General features: G+C 39.1%; 1 protein-coding gene across 1 annotated transcript in view; it reads right to left on the reverse strand.

The window, feature by feature from the left end:
- Window positions 1-7,577: 7,577 nt before the first annotated feature.
- The window catches only part of CD109 (CD109 molecule), a 65,500-nt gene continuing 55,604 nt past the window's right edge, over window positions 7,578-17,473 (reverse strand). Inside the window, 4 exon segments of the mRNA XM_009707830.1 lie at window positions 7,578-7,762; window positions 10,225-10,333; window positions 10,754-10,910; window positions 15,141-15,277. Coding sequence (XP_009706132.1) covers window positions 7,578-7,762; window positions 10,225-10,333; window positions 10,754-10,910; window positions 15,141-15,277 — 588 coding nt within the window.

Below are 17,473 nucleotides of genomic sequence, written 5' to 3' on the forward strand. Positions count from 1 at the left end.
ATGACTCTTAAGATACCTTCACTAGGGTATCAGTCTCTTTAGGCTCCCTCTACGGTAGAAGCACAATAAATAGGTAAGTAGATCAACCAGGAGATAATTTAGGTGCTCTGACTTACCCTTTTCAGAAACCCATCTCCTTCCATCAATTATTCAGATAGGAAGATTCGCCTCCTCAGTTACTCCTCTAAGGTCACAGTCCCATCACCTCTCAGGGCTCTGCTGTCTTTGCTGGGATGGCAGCAACATCCTAACGACAAGGACTAAACTCAAATGAAAGGAATCAAAGGGAAAACAAGAAAAGGATAATTTGCAGAGCATGCAAAACCTGCAAACAGCAGCCACCATTTTATACTATTAGAAGCGTGTATTCTTCACGTCCAGCAGTCACAGCCTGCTGCAGTTCTTGTTGCCATTAAAGATTACCGCTCCTCAGTCCCTAATGTGCTAATAATGGGAGAAAGGAGGCAGAAAGGGAGTTTGAACAAACGGCAGACATCAGGCAAACGCTGTCTTGAGCATAAGGGAAAATATTTTTAGAGAACAGAAAAACCATGAAACCATCTTCCACTTTGGGAAGTGCTTTTCTATTAAAGGAATGTCAGCATAAGTTCTGTGTTAAGGATAAGAACACACAACTAAAACATATGGCAGTAAGATTAAGCAGAGTACTTTTATTGCTTTATTATCTTCCCATACTGCTCAAAAAGAGTATAAACCCACAAACCTGCAGCTCTTAAAGCAGTTACACATATGGGAGGAAAAAAGCAAGAAACAACACTGAAACATTTTGCATCTTTTATCATCTGCTGCCATCTGGAAATAGGTGTATTTTCTATAAGGTCCGGGGACTGCAGGGAGAGCTCTAGGTGAGCAAAACAAATGACAGAATGGGATTTTTTTTCAAAGCTAACTAATCCAGTAGTTTTACTTCAATGGACTCTTGATCTGTACAACTGAGGTATTTTAAATTCTATCAAAATAAAATATTTCCAAATTTATACTCCTAGGCTTTACTGTATTTCCCCATAAAATGATATTATTGGAACATACAGTGAGAGACCTTATTGCAACAAACTTGTACCAACGCAGGCAAAGGCAGGTGTTACCTAGATAGCGAGGGGCTTGCAATCTCACCAGGAGGGAAGAGGCAAGAAGACACAAGAAACTGCAAGATGTCGGCCGTCGCAATAGCTCTCAGCCCCATGGGAGGGTAAGGCTCATCAGCGCTCACCCACCCCGTCACATGAAAACTGACAGCAAGGGGGACCCGCTGGAGGGGTTTGTGGGTGTACTGCTCTGGCTGGGATGGGGTTCGTTTTCTTCATAGTAGCCCGTATGGTGCTGTGTTTCAGATTTGTGACCAAAACAGTGTTGATAACACACCCATGTTTTAGCTGCATCAAAGCCTTCTCCATTCCTCACGCTGTCCTCCTAGCGAGGAGGCTGGGGGTGAGGAAGAGGTTGGGAGGGGAAGCAGTTGAGACAGCTGACCCCCATGACCCAAGGGATGTTCCAGACCATATAATGTCACTGGAGATACTTTCCAAAGTAGCTGTTGCTCAGAGACTGGCTGGGCATCAGTCTGCTGGTGGGAGGTGGTCAGTGATTGCCTTTGCACCACTTGTTTTTTTCCTTTTCCTATTTTCCCCTTCCCCTATTAAACTGCCTTTGTCTCAACCCATGAGGTTCAATCTCTTTGCCCTCCTGATTTCTTCCCCCATCCCGCTGCGGGCAGGGAGCGAGCGGCTGGTGGGTGCTTAATTGCTGGCTGCTATCAGCCCCCCACTGCAGGAAAGCAGTGACAACAGCTTTACAAGTGCGTGCAAAGGCATACAAAGCTTCATACACCTATCGATCCCCGGGTCACCCCACCAGTGACTACTCTCCGGCTGGGCTTTGTGCTGCTGATCACAACCCTTTGAGTCCGGCTGTTCAGCCAGTTTTCAGTCCACCCCAGTGCCAACCCATTTAGCCCATCCTTCCCCAGTTTATCTATGAGGATGTCAGGAGAGAAAGCCTTACTAAAGTCCAGATAAACATCCGTTTCTCCTCATCCATGCAGCTAATTCTCCCATCATAGAAAGCTATCAGGTTGGTTAAATATGATTTCAGCTTCACAAATCTGTGCTGGCGAGTCCCAAGTGTCCTTTATCCACCCTCAGTTTGAGCTGACAGCTATTTGTCCATAAGTGAGGCTGAAATGGATTTTATTCTTGACAGGCAACAAAAAAACCTGAAGGAAAAGGTATACCTGTGAGACATCAGCACAGGGATGGTCGCTGAGCTCACGGGCGAGATTGCTGAAAGGTCAGGGTAAAAGTGGTGAGCAAGGTTGAGCAGATCCTGACCTCGAAGCTGAAAGGGGCCAGGAAGATCTTGCAAGGGTGGGCAGGAGGAACGGCGAGAGAACTGTGTGGAGAATTAGGGAAAGGTAGTGTCAGGCAGGTCAAAATTCTACAGCGTGAAAAATGACGGTTAAAATAGTTCACCTGAAAAAAAAACAAACACCAAACAAACTGCACATCAATTCAATTGGGTTTTTACAAAATACTTCAGCAAAAAGATTTCTTGGAGCTCTTTTACTGCCACTGCAGTCCCCGGACAGCGATAAGCTCTTTATCTGAAGGGTTTGCTCCTGTTCACAGAAACAAGCAGTCCCTGAGGTTCTCCATGACAGCAAGGGGCCTGCCTGAACCGAGTTCATCACATACAACTATTTATACTACTTCTCTTAAAGACAACAGCAAAGCCTCCAATAACTTCATGTTGAATAAAATAATACACTTTCAAAATGAGGTGAGCCCTAGTCACAAAAGTCCCAAGCAATGATCCGCAGGGTCACGGTTAGCAGGAGGGAAACCACCATTGCACCACTTCAGATTATGAGCTTTAAAACAGAGCTGAGGCAGGCTCCGAGGTCGGCAGTGTACAGAAACTGGGATCTACTACTGGTAGCTGTACTGTTAAACACACAAACACCTCACATCTATTATTAAAAGTCACCTTTAATAGAATTTAAAAATAGCTATTGCAAACTTTATTTGAAGAAAAAATAATCAATGACAATTTTCCAAAATCCTGTGAAACAGTCTAGTTCCTCAACATTTGTTTTATTATTTGAAAAGACAGAAGCAATTTGCATACCTGGCACATTAGTTCACCTCTGTTTGCTCAGAATAGCTCATAAAAGCATTATTTTTCTACCATTTCTGATTTGATCAAAAGTAGAAATACACATGATGATCCTAAACAAGATCAAAGTGGGTATCTGACCACGTCTCAAGGCAGCCAAAAATTTTAGTTCAAATTGCTTAAGGCCTGATATGGAAAAAGAAGAGATGCAATAGCCAGTAGGACAACTAATGTGTGGTACATTACATCTGCTTATAGGATACTGCCTTTGAATCAGCTTTTTTTATATTTTCTTCCTCATATTAGTATCCCATCCAACCTAACAATACTAAAAACCACAACAAAAAAATCAGTTTATAATGCAACATCTTAAGATCTGAGCACAGTTGATGAAGCTTTTGGGTAACCACTAAGAAATACAGAAATAAAATGTATGATTTGAAATTAAAAAGAAATCTTAACACTGGAGTTCTGGTGACTCAAATGTAGCACATAAGCAATTAATGCTCATACACATCTGAAAATAATGAGCTATCTATTAGGAAAAATAATTACTGGATTGATCTAATACAGCACACTGTCAGACTTTATTGCATAGAATAGCATTAGTGCAATGATATTTCCAAGTGGCACACAAAATTACAATGAACTGGGTAAGAAACAACACTGAAGTCAAATATTTTGACATGGAGAAAAGGATAATCTAATAATAACTCAAAAGACCTGATCACATAACTGCAGTTATATTTTATGGAGAAATTACTAGTGAGAACACCTAATTTCAACAACTTCTATGTATTTAGAGGACTAAATACACAAAGATGGTTCACTGTATAAAGATCTATGGTAGAAGAAGAAAGGCTGTAACAGAAATATTATTGGCCATTAGAATGAAAATTGAATACTCTTTCTTAGTGTTCGAGAGAGAAAAATTATGTCATTAGGCACCAGTTGCTTTCCAAGTATAATCTTTCCTAAAAACCTAACTACCTGCGTATTTTGAAAAACAGAATATCACACAATGTTGTTGGTTTGGGCACTTTGTGAAGATCTTGCATGTTTTTAATTGCACATACATTGCACAACTTAGTACACTAGAGCCTATATAACGGCTACGTGTATATATATATGCTTTCTACAGGAATCCGCTTAAATCAAATGTTGTCAATATTAATACCAACTTGAACAACAGACCATGTCTGTTGACAGCAGGTGGCTGAAAAGGGCAAGGGAAGTACCAAAGAACACTCAGATTTCAGAGAAACAGCAAATACACAGAAATGTTCAGGCAACGCAACATGAAGACTCCATCACAAAATACATTTTCGTGGTTGCTTTTAGCACCACTTCTTAAAGCTCCTTAAAGACCTTGTCCCTAAAGAGTTCCTAAAGATTGTTTGCTAAAAGATTTGCTAATGACTTGAGTGGGAGCATGGCCCCTCTAACATCAAAAACTGACTTATAGAGCAATGGGAAAAATACATATGCTGAGTGTTTGTGTAAAGGTTCCTATATAGTGATGAGGAAAACAAAAAAAGTCACTGTGCCATGCAATATTCCCTTGCCTCTGTTCCATTCACTGCCAATACACAATACAAAATTTATTCTCTGCAACCTATTAAAAGCACTAGCTGCAACTGCAAAGTGACCGAAGGCATCAGTGTAGGAATGTTAAAGGCCACCTGGTGCAAACATTTGTTTAAAGTCATACGATGCACACTGATCCTTTAAAATAACTTAGTAGAGAGGCAGATTTGGATGTCTGTAATGATACGCCTGCTATATAGAAAAAAAGTAAAATAAAAGAGGATGTTTGTTCACTGACTCCAACAATTTCCATGACATGGTGCACTATGACTGATGCTCCTTAGTAGGGTGTGCAAGGCAGCCAAGAGTCATTTAAAAACATGTGGTGTTTGTCTCAAAAACAAATGTAAGGGAATACTAATGAAAGCAGCACTGTCTGAAATTAGGCTGAGCAGTTTAAATCCATTTTTCTGGAGGATATTCAGGAAGCTGAGACTGCCTGCAAAATAAAACTAATTTATTCCTAGTATCTCCTGCAAAGGACTAGTTTATCTCCAGTATGTCTTGTCTAAAAAAAAAAGATCCTCTTTATCCTAACATTATTCAGGTATCAATGTCCCTCATAGAAACTCTACATATAGTAAAAACTGAAAGTATGTGAGCTTTGGGTTCTTGAAATCATATTAAATGGAGGCAAATGACATGTCACGGCTGCTGTCCCCAAAGGCAAAAGAAGACCTGCTTTTGTAGGTCACCGAGAAATCAAATCCACAGCAAAACACATCCCAGTTTAGAGTGTGAATGTTTTCCAGACCTTACACTTGGCACAATTCAATCTATACTCCCATATATGAGTAAAGGATTTGAGATACAAAGATGTGTTTCAGTTTGTCTCTTGGTTCCTATTAGCTTTGGACCCAGGTAACCAAGGGCATGACTTACAGAGGGTCAGATCCTGCATCCTATAAACTATGTAGTGCTTTCAATTTCAATAAATAGGGCATTCCTTCATGTGGATCAGACCAGCACAGGCACTCATGTTAAGGCACTAATCAACTATTCAAGGGGCTAGATCCAAAGTGCGCCAAAGACAAGTGAAAAGCATGAACTGACTACAAAGAACCAGGCCTACGCTCTGCCAGAGAGACAGAACAGGACTCCAAGTTTGTGAAAAACATTGTAAATTCTAAATACAGCTAAAGTAAAACAAATAACCCCACCTAAACTAGTTTTGCAGTTAAAAACCTATACCTCAGTATTAGAAGGCACCCAGTTCAGGAAGTTCAGGCCTCTTCCCATGCTACCATGCACTAATTTCCTTTGCGAACAAAAGCGCAGATGAGCATAAAATACAAAAATATACATTTTAAGCAGTAACAAAATTTGAATAAAAATGAGAAACAGCTCAAGGAAAGTGCCTGCCATATTATTACATGTGCACACATACACACTCCGTCTCAAAAAGGTATGAAAGAAAGGGAATCAATAGTCTTAAAATTTCTACCTCTGTTAGTTGGCATGACAGCTATTAACTTCATTTTAGTAACTACCTGGCTTCCTTATCAAAAAGAAGTAAGCATTAGATATCACAGGCGGCGTTCAAGAAGGATAAATCAGCTGCCAGGTAGGGAAGACATCACACTCAGGAGGGAAGAGCTCCCAAGCTCACATGTTTCCACATTCATAGAGACCTGCAATTCTCCCCATGTGCAACGAGCAGGTTTGGGTGTAAAAGTGCCTGCTGCTCTTCACCGTCCCTCTCCTCTATTCCACTTCAGCAAAGCACTTAAACATACAAGGATGGGCTTAAAGTTAAGCAAGCATATCAATTGTTTTGCTGGACTGAATACATGTGCAGCCCACACCTCCTAAAAGCCTCTTCTGCCAACCAAGAACAGGAGTTGTATGCATAGATAGCATCCAGGGCCAACCAGCCCCCATGGCACAGAGAGCAGTAAACACCTCTTTAGGGTTACGCCACTTAAATCATCGACAAGACGACACTGCAAACATAAGACATAAATGATGCCCCAGAGTGACATTTCTAGAAGACTTCCAAAACCCAGAAAAGGATCAAAGCAAAGCTTCATCCTGCCGGCCATAAATATGGCAGTAAACACCAGCGTTCTCACATGGAAAGAGAATTAGGTTTGTTTCTGAATAACCTTGGAAAAATGAAGTCTCAAACATAGACTCCATCTTTGATATATATACAGTAAAAGCCTTTCAGCGTAAAATGCATGAGAACATCCTGAGGCCTTCTTTTCAAACATGATTAGCTTATGAATTGGCAAAAAATCCACCAAGCTTCTCTGTAATGATAAAAAAAGACTAGCAATTTTCTGGAGCGTTCAGCAGTTTGTGAATGTAGCACTTTTTGGCTCTTGGATCTGCTCTGAAGCCAGCTCCTTTTATTTTTCGTATTATTCCCCATGAGAGCATACAGCGAAATTCAATATTAAAGTGTCATGTCTGCAGAACAGAACAAAGAGAGCTCCGATATCGAGGTCCCAGCACTCTGCTCACCAACACCCCAATGGAGAAGCTGATAGTGTTTTAGAAAAGCATGGTAAACTAACATATATGCCTAAAAAACAAGCACAACTGAAAGCTGGGGCGAAAAGGAAGTGGAAACACGGAGCTAGGTTTGTATTTTCTCAGACTGCTTTCTCGGTAACTCTGTGCTTCTTCAGAAAATAACTTCAGTATGAAACTAACACTTGGAAAGTTTTTCCAGCAGACACTTAAAGAAGTTTTCTGGCACAGCCAGAAATTTACCATATGGGCCAGCCCAGCTCTCCCTGAACACAGCAGGAGTTTGGTCACTGTAATGACTAAAGACGGGCTGGTATCTGAACATAAAATTTTCTTTGGATAATTTATGGAAACTTGAGATGTGAAACATAATCTGTTTCCTTTTACAGCACCCAACTGCACAGCAAGTTTACATGAAGGACAAACAGCACACAGAACAAGGAGGCCAACGAAGAGTGCTGAAGCAAGGCTGGAGAACCATCTCGGTGGCAAAGACTGCAATCACTTTCACAGAAGTCACAAGGGGTTATACTTTGCATTACTTCGGAATTGTAGCTTCAAAAAAACCCTGTTCAGAAAGGTTAGTTAACATTAGTTAATGAACTTTTGAGAACCGACCAACAAATTAGCTTCACAAAGAAAGCATTTTTAAAGGATGCACTAAACTCTGATGCAGACCTTGTCACACACTGCAAAATACTTCCCAGGGTGGGTGTTTAAGCCCAGGCATTAATCTTTGTTCTTCTCCCAAAACATCAAAACGTTCTCAATATATTCAGGCAAATGCTTGGTGTAAAGGTACACTTTCATAGATTCAGTCTCAACTGTTAGATCCAAACTGTTCACAAACCTTGGTCAAACATTTTAAATGGAATTTTGCCCCTACCTACACAGCAACTCCCATGACAAAGGAATTTGGATGCTTTACCCAGGTTACTGGCTACGACTTTTAAGAGCTAGGGCTCTCATAGCTGATGCTTTCTCTCTCACTATTACATTTGGGAGCTTCAGCTTGCTGAATCTGAGACTGCTCACCTCACCTACCTCCTGCTCCTGTATTTTGCTCCCTGGTTCCCTGAAGGGTTGCTACAGAGACAAACAGACCAGAAGCCTGAAAAACGGTATTCCTTTCAAAAGCATCAGTGCATGGTAATTGCTCCCAGAACAAGTTTTCGCAAAGTTTCATTCCCATAGTGGGTTTTTTGGTTTGAGGGCTTTCATTCCAACTAGGGACACTGCAATTTCTTTTTTTATTAGTAGTATTTTTTAACTGAAATGATACTCAGTTTCCTTTCCAGCCTCAAGATATTAAAAAAATTAAAATAAAATATATAACTTTATGGGCCAAAATGCTCACCCAACAGTGACCCCCAACTAGCTCTGAACAGTCAGGTAAAGGAAGCAGCAGTCATTGGAATGCACTGAGTAGCTGTGTATATTAACCCTGGCACTGCTGTACTGGCATCCAAGCCAGTTCTTATACCTGTGCCAGTTGTAGTATCTGCCACACAGACACAACCTTTTTGATAAATGCCAGAGCATGAGGACTCCTTAGACATCTCCTGGCTCTGCATATGACATGAATCTGACTGTCAGTATCCCACAAAATATGCACCTGGAGCTTGGGTCACCAGCTATGAGAGTGATGGAAAATAATAGCTTAAATAAAAGTATATTCCTGTATTAGATAGGAAGGAGTTCTCTCAGGAGAACTCAGAATCATGGCATATGTATATATGTTGACCAATAATACATCTATGCTACATAGCAATTGGAATGGTATCTTGTAAAATCATATTGGAAGCAATCTTTTTCTTAAAGTCAAAGCTTTCTATTGCAGCAATGATTATGCCATACAGATTTTAGTCCTTAAGGATATTAATTCATATCTTTAAATAAATATTGATTTAATAATTGAGAAATTACAGATACTAAATGTATTTAAATACAAAAAATGTATACATATGCATTTATATGTGACTTTAATACACATATTCATTAGCCTATCTAACAGCATTCTTATAAAAGACCAGGTCCTGAGCTCTTCTTCTAGAACTGAAGTATGTGGAAATTCATTTTGGCCATAGATTCTGTGTGTTATGTGTTTGTCTCAGATAAAAATTGCTCTAATTTGTTAAGTCACTAGGCCTTAAAACATGCTCTAGGTTAATGGACTCTATAGCTACATCCACTAATTTCCTATTTTAGTTTAAAATTCTGTGATTGAACAAACATTTCAGCCTAGGCAGAATAAATGTGATCTTCATCTAGCTAAAGCAGTACACATCACACCATATTTGGTTGTCTTTTGTCTTGTGCTAAAACAATCCAACATGAAGAAAATCGCCTGTACAACTTTTTTATGCCTTATCTCAAACCAAGCCCAAATCCTTAATAATGTTTCAGCTGGCCAGTATAATGAAAACCTCTCTCATATCTTCTCCAGCAGCTTGTAATCTTTCTTTGCATTTCATTTTGCTCAAGAGCTTTGTACATTGCTGCCGTTCTCTAAAACACACTCCACACAAAAAATAACCCCAATCCAAACCAAAAAACTTTCAAACTGTTTTTCCCATGTACATATTTTTTACATAACTATAGAAATCAAAACACTTGGCATTTTCTCCAGTGAAGGACTCTTAGTTTAAATAAGAAGCAGATGGAAAACCTACTTGAAAGATAATCATTAACTTAGTAAGTGAACCACAATGAAGTTCCTGCATCATTTTGGTAGTTTTGGGAACACACTGGGCCAGATTGAAGCCAATTTATACCAGCTGACAACTAAGTTATGACAATTCACACCAGTTGAAGAACCAACCCATTAGGATAGAAAATATATATATATGGGAAAACACTACTCTTTGTTAGAAAATTTGGCATGTCAATGTCCAAAAAGGCTGCAGTTCAGTAAGAGAAGTAAATTTCAGTTTGATATGGCTTTCTCTTCATTAAAATTTGTCCTGTTTCCATGAAAAGAAACTTTCTTTTAAACTTCTGAATCACTAACATCCATTTGGAATGACTGACACTTACTAGGTTCATAGTAATCCACTATAGTCACTGAAGCATCTTGGATATTTGCCACTTTGAAGTCTCTCACAGCCGGAATATCCACACAAAACTGTGTTTCATTTAGCTAGAAAAGCAGAAGAGAAACATCCTGAGAACCCTGGTAATGGTGGTTTCATGGAAAAGGTAAGGACTTCTAGCTCAGCAGTAGTCCACTTCATTTCTAAAGACTTGGAGTCAGGATGCATATAAAGATGCTTATCTCATTTGTAGTCATTTTAGCCAAACTACAGACTTCTTGAAATGTCTGCCTTCTTACGTATGATTTTTAAGAGGCATAATCTAGAAACTCCTTACAAATATAACTGAATTGTACCTATCCAATCAGTTTCACTAAAACACAGTGGAACTGTTAATTCAATGTGAATAGCAGATGTTGATTTCCCCAAAGAATACAGTCATAATGTCTTTCCAAATTTAAGCCAAACAATGGCAGAGTCAAGATTAACATCACTACAAGCACATTTCTTTGTTATTTTCAACTTACAGAGTCTAAGTATAGGTTGACTTTTCCATTGTCCTTTTCCATCTTCTTAACTGTATTGTCTAATGGAATGAAATCTGGTGACACAGAGAAACCACTGAGTAAGCCAACTTCCATGAGGACCATACCACTACTGGGAGCTGTGCCAGAACCCAAGTACCTTTTCAAAACACAGAGACAAAGAAACTTTTAGTAGAAATACAGTAGTCTGCTCTCCAAGGAAACTGTTTGATCATTAAATCTCAACTATGGAAGCAATAATGCTTAAGAATACTTAAGAAACAAATGGAACAAAATGCCGACAATAACATTTCTAATGATAAAGAGATAGCAATTGATTTCTCTATTATTCTGCCTGATCATTTCAACCACATATGCAAAAGCAGGTTTAGCACTGAGAAAACTACAGTACATAAATCATATGAGACACTACACTGACACCACTAGGAGATTTCTATTGGCATCTACAAGCGCAGGTTTACATCACAAATACGCAGGAAATACTGCAATTAAACACAAGTTTCAAAGAAGTAATTAAGAAACTGCTGTAGGAACTCTTGAACTGAAATATAGGTATTTCCTCTTACAGATGCATTATTTTGCTTTTTTTCATTTTTGGAGGGTGAGATAAAGGTACACACAAAAAAAATCGCCCGAACCTTTTCATATTTCCTTCAAAGAGACTGATGGTTCCATTAACAAAGTCATCATCAGATTATTTCTCAAAGTTCCAGTTTTAAAACGCATAGCCATGTTATTAATCCAGTTTTGGAAAGAGAAGATTTAATAAGCTGAGTTCCTTCTTTTTTCCTAAATTACGCTTATTATTACATCTTCTTCCAATGTGAGAATCAGATACTGGCCTAAAAAGCTTTGCTCTGTTGAGCAAGCCTTACATACTGTGGCGCACAACAGAACTATCAAAATATATTTATGGTGTTCTGTGCTACAAATGATACCTAAATGGCCTGCAAAAGATTGTATTGCTTTAAATAAAGCAGATGGCAGAAGAGTTTCCCCCCTACTTGGCATAGAGGGTAAACAATTATTGTTGTACTAGAATAGAAGTGTCTCCAATCTTCATTTTGAAGGCCTGACAGTAGTTGAAAGTAACTGAATAAAACTATTTCTTTGTAGAGTTGGATGGTCTTAAAAAAGGAAAGACTTGCTTTCAAAGCAATGCTGTTAAGCCTGGCAGCATGGCTGATTGAACACAGATATGACTTTGAAAGCAATGCAGCACAACTGCTGACTTCAGTTGGCTCATGAGATTAGAAACAAATGAAACCATCTGTTGGATGATGTGCTGTGCCAAAGTAGCTGCTATTGAAAACAAATAACTGAATTGGAACTGGATGTAATTATTTCTGCATAATTACCAATAAGAGGGCAGGAAAATACCCAAGCTGTCTAGCCAGCCTGGGGTGCTACCAAAATGCCAACAGGTAACCAAACCAGCTTGGTAGTGTCAAGAAACGAGTAAGATATATCCCGAGAAGTTATGAGGATCTGGCTCTCTTAACAAAGAAGAGAGACAGCCTTGGGGGTGGCTCCTGGCATCGTCTGTGCAACTCCATGGTCTCTTGAAAAAGAAAAAAAAAAAATCACCATGGAAGAATGACTAGTAAGAGAAAGAAAGAAGACTTGAAACTTGTATCTGAAGAGAATTGAGAATGTTTTGGGTTTAATTTTATGTTTCAGCTCTTCAGCAATATGAGATCTGTGTGAGACCCTCTCATAGATGATGCAAAGAGGAGAAAACAACACCAAGCTAGTGTAGGCAGAAAGCACAAACAAGAGAGTGAGTAGAACCATCAGCAATCAGTTTCCCATGCTTGGAAATGGTAGGCAGGCAACAAGACTGACCAAGGAAGAAACTGGCAGCCCTGAGCATTTGCCTCCCAGACAGTGAGTTAGCTCCTCCAACCAAGAATCAGCTCAATTTGACTGAGACATCATCTGCTCTAGTGTCATAAATGATACCCAGGTGAGATGACCACGGCCAATCACTATTGAGCTGCTTGAAAGAAGGTGGAATAGTCTGCAGATTAGAGAAAGAAAAAAATTGCAAAGCTGCAGCCTCCATTACCCGATTATGCATACCCACAGCTAGGTAAACTGGTTGAGATTTCAGTAGTCTTTCTGTATTTGCCTACTTTGATTTCTCTACCAGAGAGCCACAACATGTTGTAAAGATTACAAGTAGACCAACTGTAAACTAATTCAGGAATTTAATACAGCTAATCCATATATTAGATACAATATATAGGGGAAAAAAAGATTACTAGTTTATCAAGCCAAGCAAGCAGAAACAAAGTCTCAGCCTGAAGAATACAAACACAGACTTACTAGAACTTACACCAGTCCATTTTCCGTGATAAGAGCTGATGGACCTTAATGTTCCAAATATTCTCCTGGGGAAGTTTTATAATGCCACTAGATTTTCCCCTATCCTTTGAACACTTTGCAATTAAAACATCATCACCCTAGAGCCTTCCCAGAGAGATGGAGCCTTTCCTGTCTGTATTCCTGAGCCAAAGGTCTTAGCTAGAAAATCAGACTACTCAGCCAAGGCTTATCCCAGACCCATCATGTAAGCTCTTTACATGTGAGGAGTTTGTGCTAGACTTTAGAAAGCTGTTGACACTTCATAGAAAACTTTTAAAAGAGAACAAGCCCATTCTATTTCAAGAGTTCTCATATATTCTGGTGTCCCCGCCCACCATCTGTATCACTGAATTGGTTACCAGAAACACATAAAAACAGGGCTCTGGCTTTGTGCCTGCTGGTTATTTCCCAAATAAAATCAATCCTCTCCGTACTGAAATCATATTCACTATAGCTGATTATTTGTATGATGGTGTCACCTAGAGGCTCCCTCTCCAGTCACAGCTCCCTTGTGTTAGGCAGAACATAAAAATAGTTCTAGGCCTACAGTGTTTAAAGTTTAAATAACCAAAAAGAGGATATGGAGGAAAGGAATGTGAGAGTAATCATGGTGGATCAGGTGGTACCTTGCAAATCTTGAATCTACAAGGAACCCATTGTAATGTCACAAGAAGAAAACAGTGTTTCTAGAGGAAGTATTTACAAACAGATGAAATCCTAAAATACAAAGAATGTAGTCATCTCAACATCCTTGTAGACAATAAAAGATAGAAGATAAAAAACATAAATATATAGAGAACAATACAATGTCCTATAGGGTCTTCTGTGAAATATGCAGTGCTCTTTAACTACAGTAAGAAGTGCATACTGAAGAAACTGCCAGAGAACAAACATCTTCATGTATTTCACTTAAATTCACATATAAACACTTTCACAGCAACTGAAAATGAGGCAGCACAGCAGTCAAAGAAACAACTTGGGTTTATGACTGGCTGACCTAGGAATATGCCATATGTTCAAGGTCACTTGTTCTTATCTGATCCAAATTCTATCCAGGTAACATCTGGTGGCTGTTCTATGGTCGCAGAGATGATACTTCAGCAGTCTCAGCTCAGTTCTTAGCACGTGTTTATTGAACAAGAGACATCATCCCAGATGCACCCCCCGATTCCCTTACTCAGCAGAAAGAACAGAATTAGCCTGGCTGGAGAACTCATCACCTCTTTCAACTCTAGAATGATGCTTACGTTGTATTGTATTACCAAAATTATAACTGTAAGACATATTGGTAAATGAAAGACCACAAAGGTACCTGCCAATAAGACAAAACCCTAGTCGAATTTTTATCATTATGTAAACATGGATTTTGACTGCGGTCAAAATTGTTCTGAGCAAAGTTTATTAACAGAGATGACCAAAGAATGATTATTTCTATTTCATGGTGTTTTCAGCACTTCAGAACTTCCTTCTCTCTTTACCAAAAAAAAAAAAAAAAGTATCTACTTATCTACTTCTAGATCAAAAGCAAAGCATTCTGTTCATGAAAGGTAAGAGTAATGGGCAGTTGTCACAGTCTGCTACTAGAAGTTAGAACATGGAAGACATTGGTTCAATTTTCAAGTCTGTCCACAGTTCTCCATATAGCTAAGAAGCACTTGCAACAAAGAAGCCTTTGAGTTTTTTCTTGTATTTTACACAAACTCTTCCATATACCTTTAACATTTAGGGTACCACCATCTTTATGCATATCAATAAAAAAAGATCACCTGGCCAGCAACAATTTTGCACAAAAGATCTATCACTATTTATTGACTTATGAACGGCTTCTTAGTTTAACTAGTGCCATCTTTAAAAAGTAATTATTTTATTCTCTTTAGTTATACATTTATATCCCATACATTAGCAAATCCATACAAACAAATGGATAATTTAGCTCATTTTAAATAATTTAGAAGCTGTATAGACAAAGAGGTATATGAGATGCTCCAACCAAATTACCTACCTTGTGCACACATTCAAGGTCAAATGGTTTTTATCATCTTTGTCATCTTTCACATCAACATTCAAGTCAAAAGCTTCTTGTTTTCGGACAGATCTGAGCCTCCGATCAGCGTGTTTCGTGTTGTAAATAACATTGAGCTGTGGATTCCAAGCAGAGACATTAGATGACATATGTAAAGCCAATCTGTGTGGTTAAAACGCTAAGTTTCTAACAGTATAACACCAGAGGAGTGCTCACATAAGACAGGATACATGGCCTTGTATTTGACAGTTGCACACATGACATTCATAGGAATTCCCTGAAAGAAATACCCTTTCTGAACACTTTGTAATGCAGCAGAACCAACACAATTAGCAGTACACAATTGAGGCAAACACAAGGGAGCTCGAGGACAACCAGCAATTTTCTCCCTAGTTGTTGTCTGCTGGTTTATAATGTGTGCGGCTACTTCCTGACAGTGTGAAACGGGATGAATAAAGGCAAACTTCAGAGACCGACACCCACTGGGTTAAAAGACAGGCTGTACATGAAAGCAGAGCAAGAGCAAATACATATGTACAGAATTTGTCTTCAGTCTTCACATCACAGCATTTGTACACTCAAAACAGATGAGGAATAGCGTGCTACTCTAAGCTTGAACAAGCACAGTTTTCTTGCAGTTAAGTAGTTTTATCATCTGGTTCATCTGGGCAAAGACAAAGCTACAGTCTTCACTCTGCCTCAAGGACAGAGCTCTCGCCCTTTCTGCTCAACAACTGCCAAGCTCTGCTAAGCAAGCCAAGTAAGGAAGTATGTCAGGATGTCCAGTGCAGAACAGTAACATTAATATGAAATAAGCTCATCCGTAGGCACAGTTTGAAGAGTTTCCAATTCTTCTAGTGTAGGTGTGTGTAAGATGCTTGAAACAGTGGCAGAAGAGTGGTAAAACCAGAAGAGCCTTAAAAGAGGTCTGAATAATTAGGAGATAGCCTGATTATCTCAATATCCTATAAAATTACCAGTGCCAACAGCCAAAGCAGAAATGCTGGAGCTGGAATTGAGCAACCGATGAGTACTCTCACATTATCAGCCATGACAGAAAATTATGCAGTAAAAAAACAGGCTGTACTGCCTACAGGACTGAACTTGATGAGGTGAAGAAACAGCTGAATCATTACCTGCAGTGTTTCTTTAAAACTGCCTTAGTACCAGACTGGAGGATGACAAATGTGACAGTAATTTTTAAAAGAGTACTGGGGGGTCTAGAAAACCGTGGATATCAAGTAAACTCAGTATCTGTACCAGGAAACACAGCTGAAACTATAATAAAGAGTCAAATTAGAGGACAAATGAATAAACATGACATGTTGGAAAATAGGCTGTTGCTATAAACACACCAGTTACCTGAATCAAATGAAAAAACGCGGACAACAGAGCTCTGTCTAGTATAAGCTACCTGGATGTTACATTGGCATGTAGCTGGTTAGGAAGATTACTAGCCAAAGGTACTGGAACAAAAGAAGCTGATAAGGGATAAAGGTCCATTAAAAGACAGGAATAGAGAGTGGGAATGAATGTTCATACATGAAAAGAGTGGAGTCCTAAAGGAATCTGTGCTGGGTGACCACCATTAAACAAATCCATACATGATGTAGAAAACAGGGTGAGTCCTGATGTGATAAAGTTTGCTGATTATATTAATTTATTTGATGTAGCAAAGACCAGTATTAATGCAAAGAGTTGCAGAATGAAAGAACTTTTATGTACATAACAATGGATTTTGAACTGATTACTAACAGATCTGTTTACCATTTAAGAAATGGTAAAATAGATGAAAATTCAGCCATAAACAGGTAAGTTGGAAGAAGTAAACAGTAAAGGTCTACAGAATAATGGCTTGCATGGCAAAGACGAATAGGAAACAGTTTTTCATGCAATGCAAGATTAAATTGTGGAATTCCTTCCCAAAAGATGGTGCAGATATTAAACTGTACAAGTGTTCAAGGGCAAAATAGACAACTCCATGGAACCAAAATTTTCTAAGCCCACAGAAACTATCTCCAGATCAAGGTCTCAAATAATACATGGTAAGAGGTGGAAGATAGTCAGGTAATATATTACATGTATTTATCTTCTTATACTCTCTCCTGAGCATCCACCCTGCCTCCTGTGGAAAACAGAACACTCGGCTAGACTGAGCTTTGCTCTGACCAAACACAGTCCCTCTTACTCATTCTCTCCAAATACAAGAACCAGGGGAGCAGATTCAAGATGAGAAAGAGGTAGTGCTTCTTCATGCAACACACTATTAGCTTCAGAACTACTTGCCACAAGAAGCTGTGGTTGTTAAAAGT

This window comes from Cariama cristata, unplaced genomic scaffold (assembly GCF_000690535.1).
Source record: "Cariama cristata isolate BGI_N322 unplaced genomic scaffold, ASM69053v1 scaffold1219, whole genome shotgun sequence".
Lineage (NCBI taxonomy): Eukaryota > Metazoa > Chordata > Aves > Cariamiformes > Cariamidae > Cariama > Cariama cristata.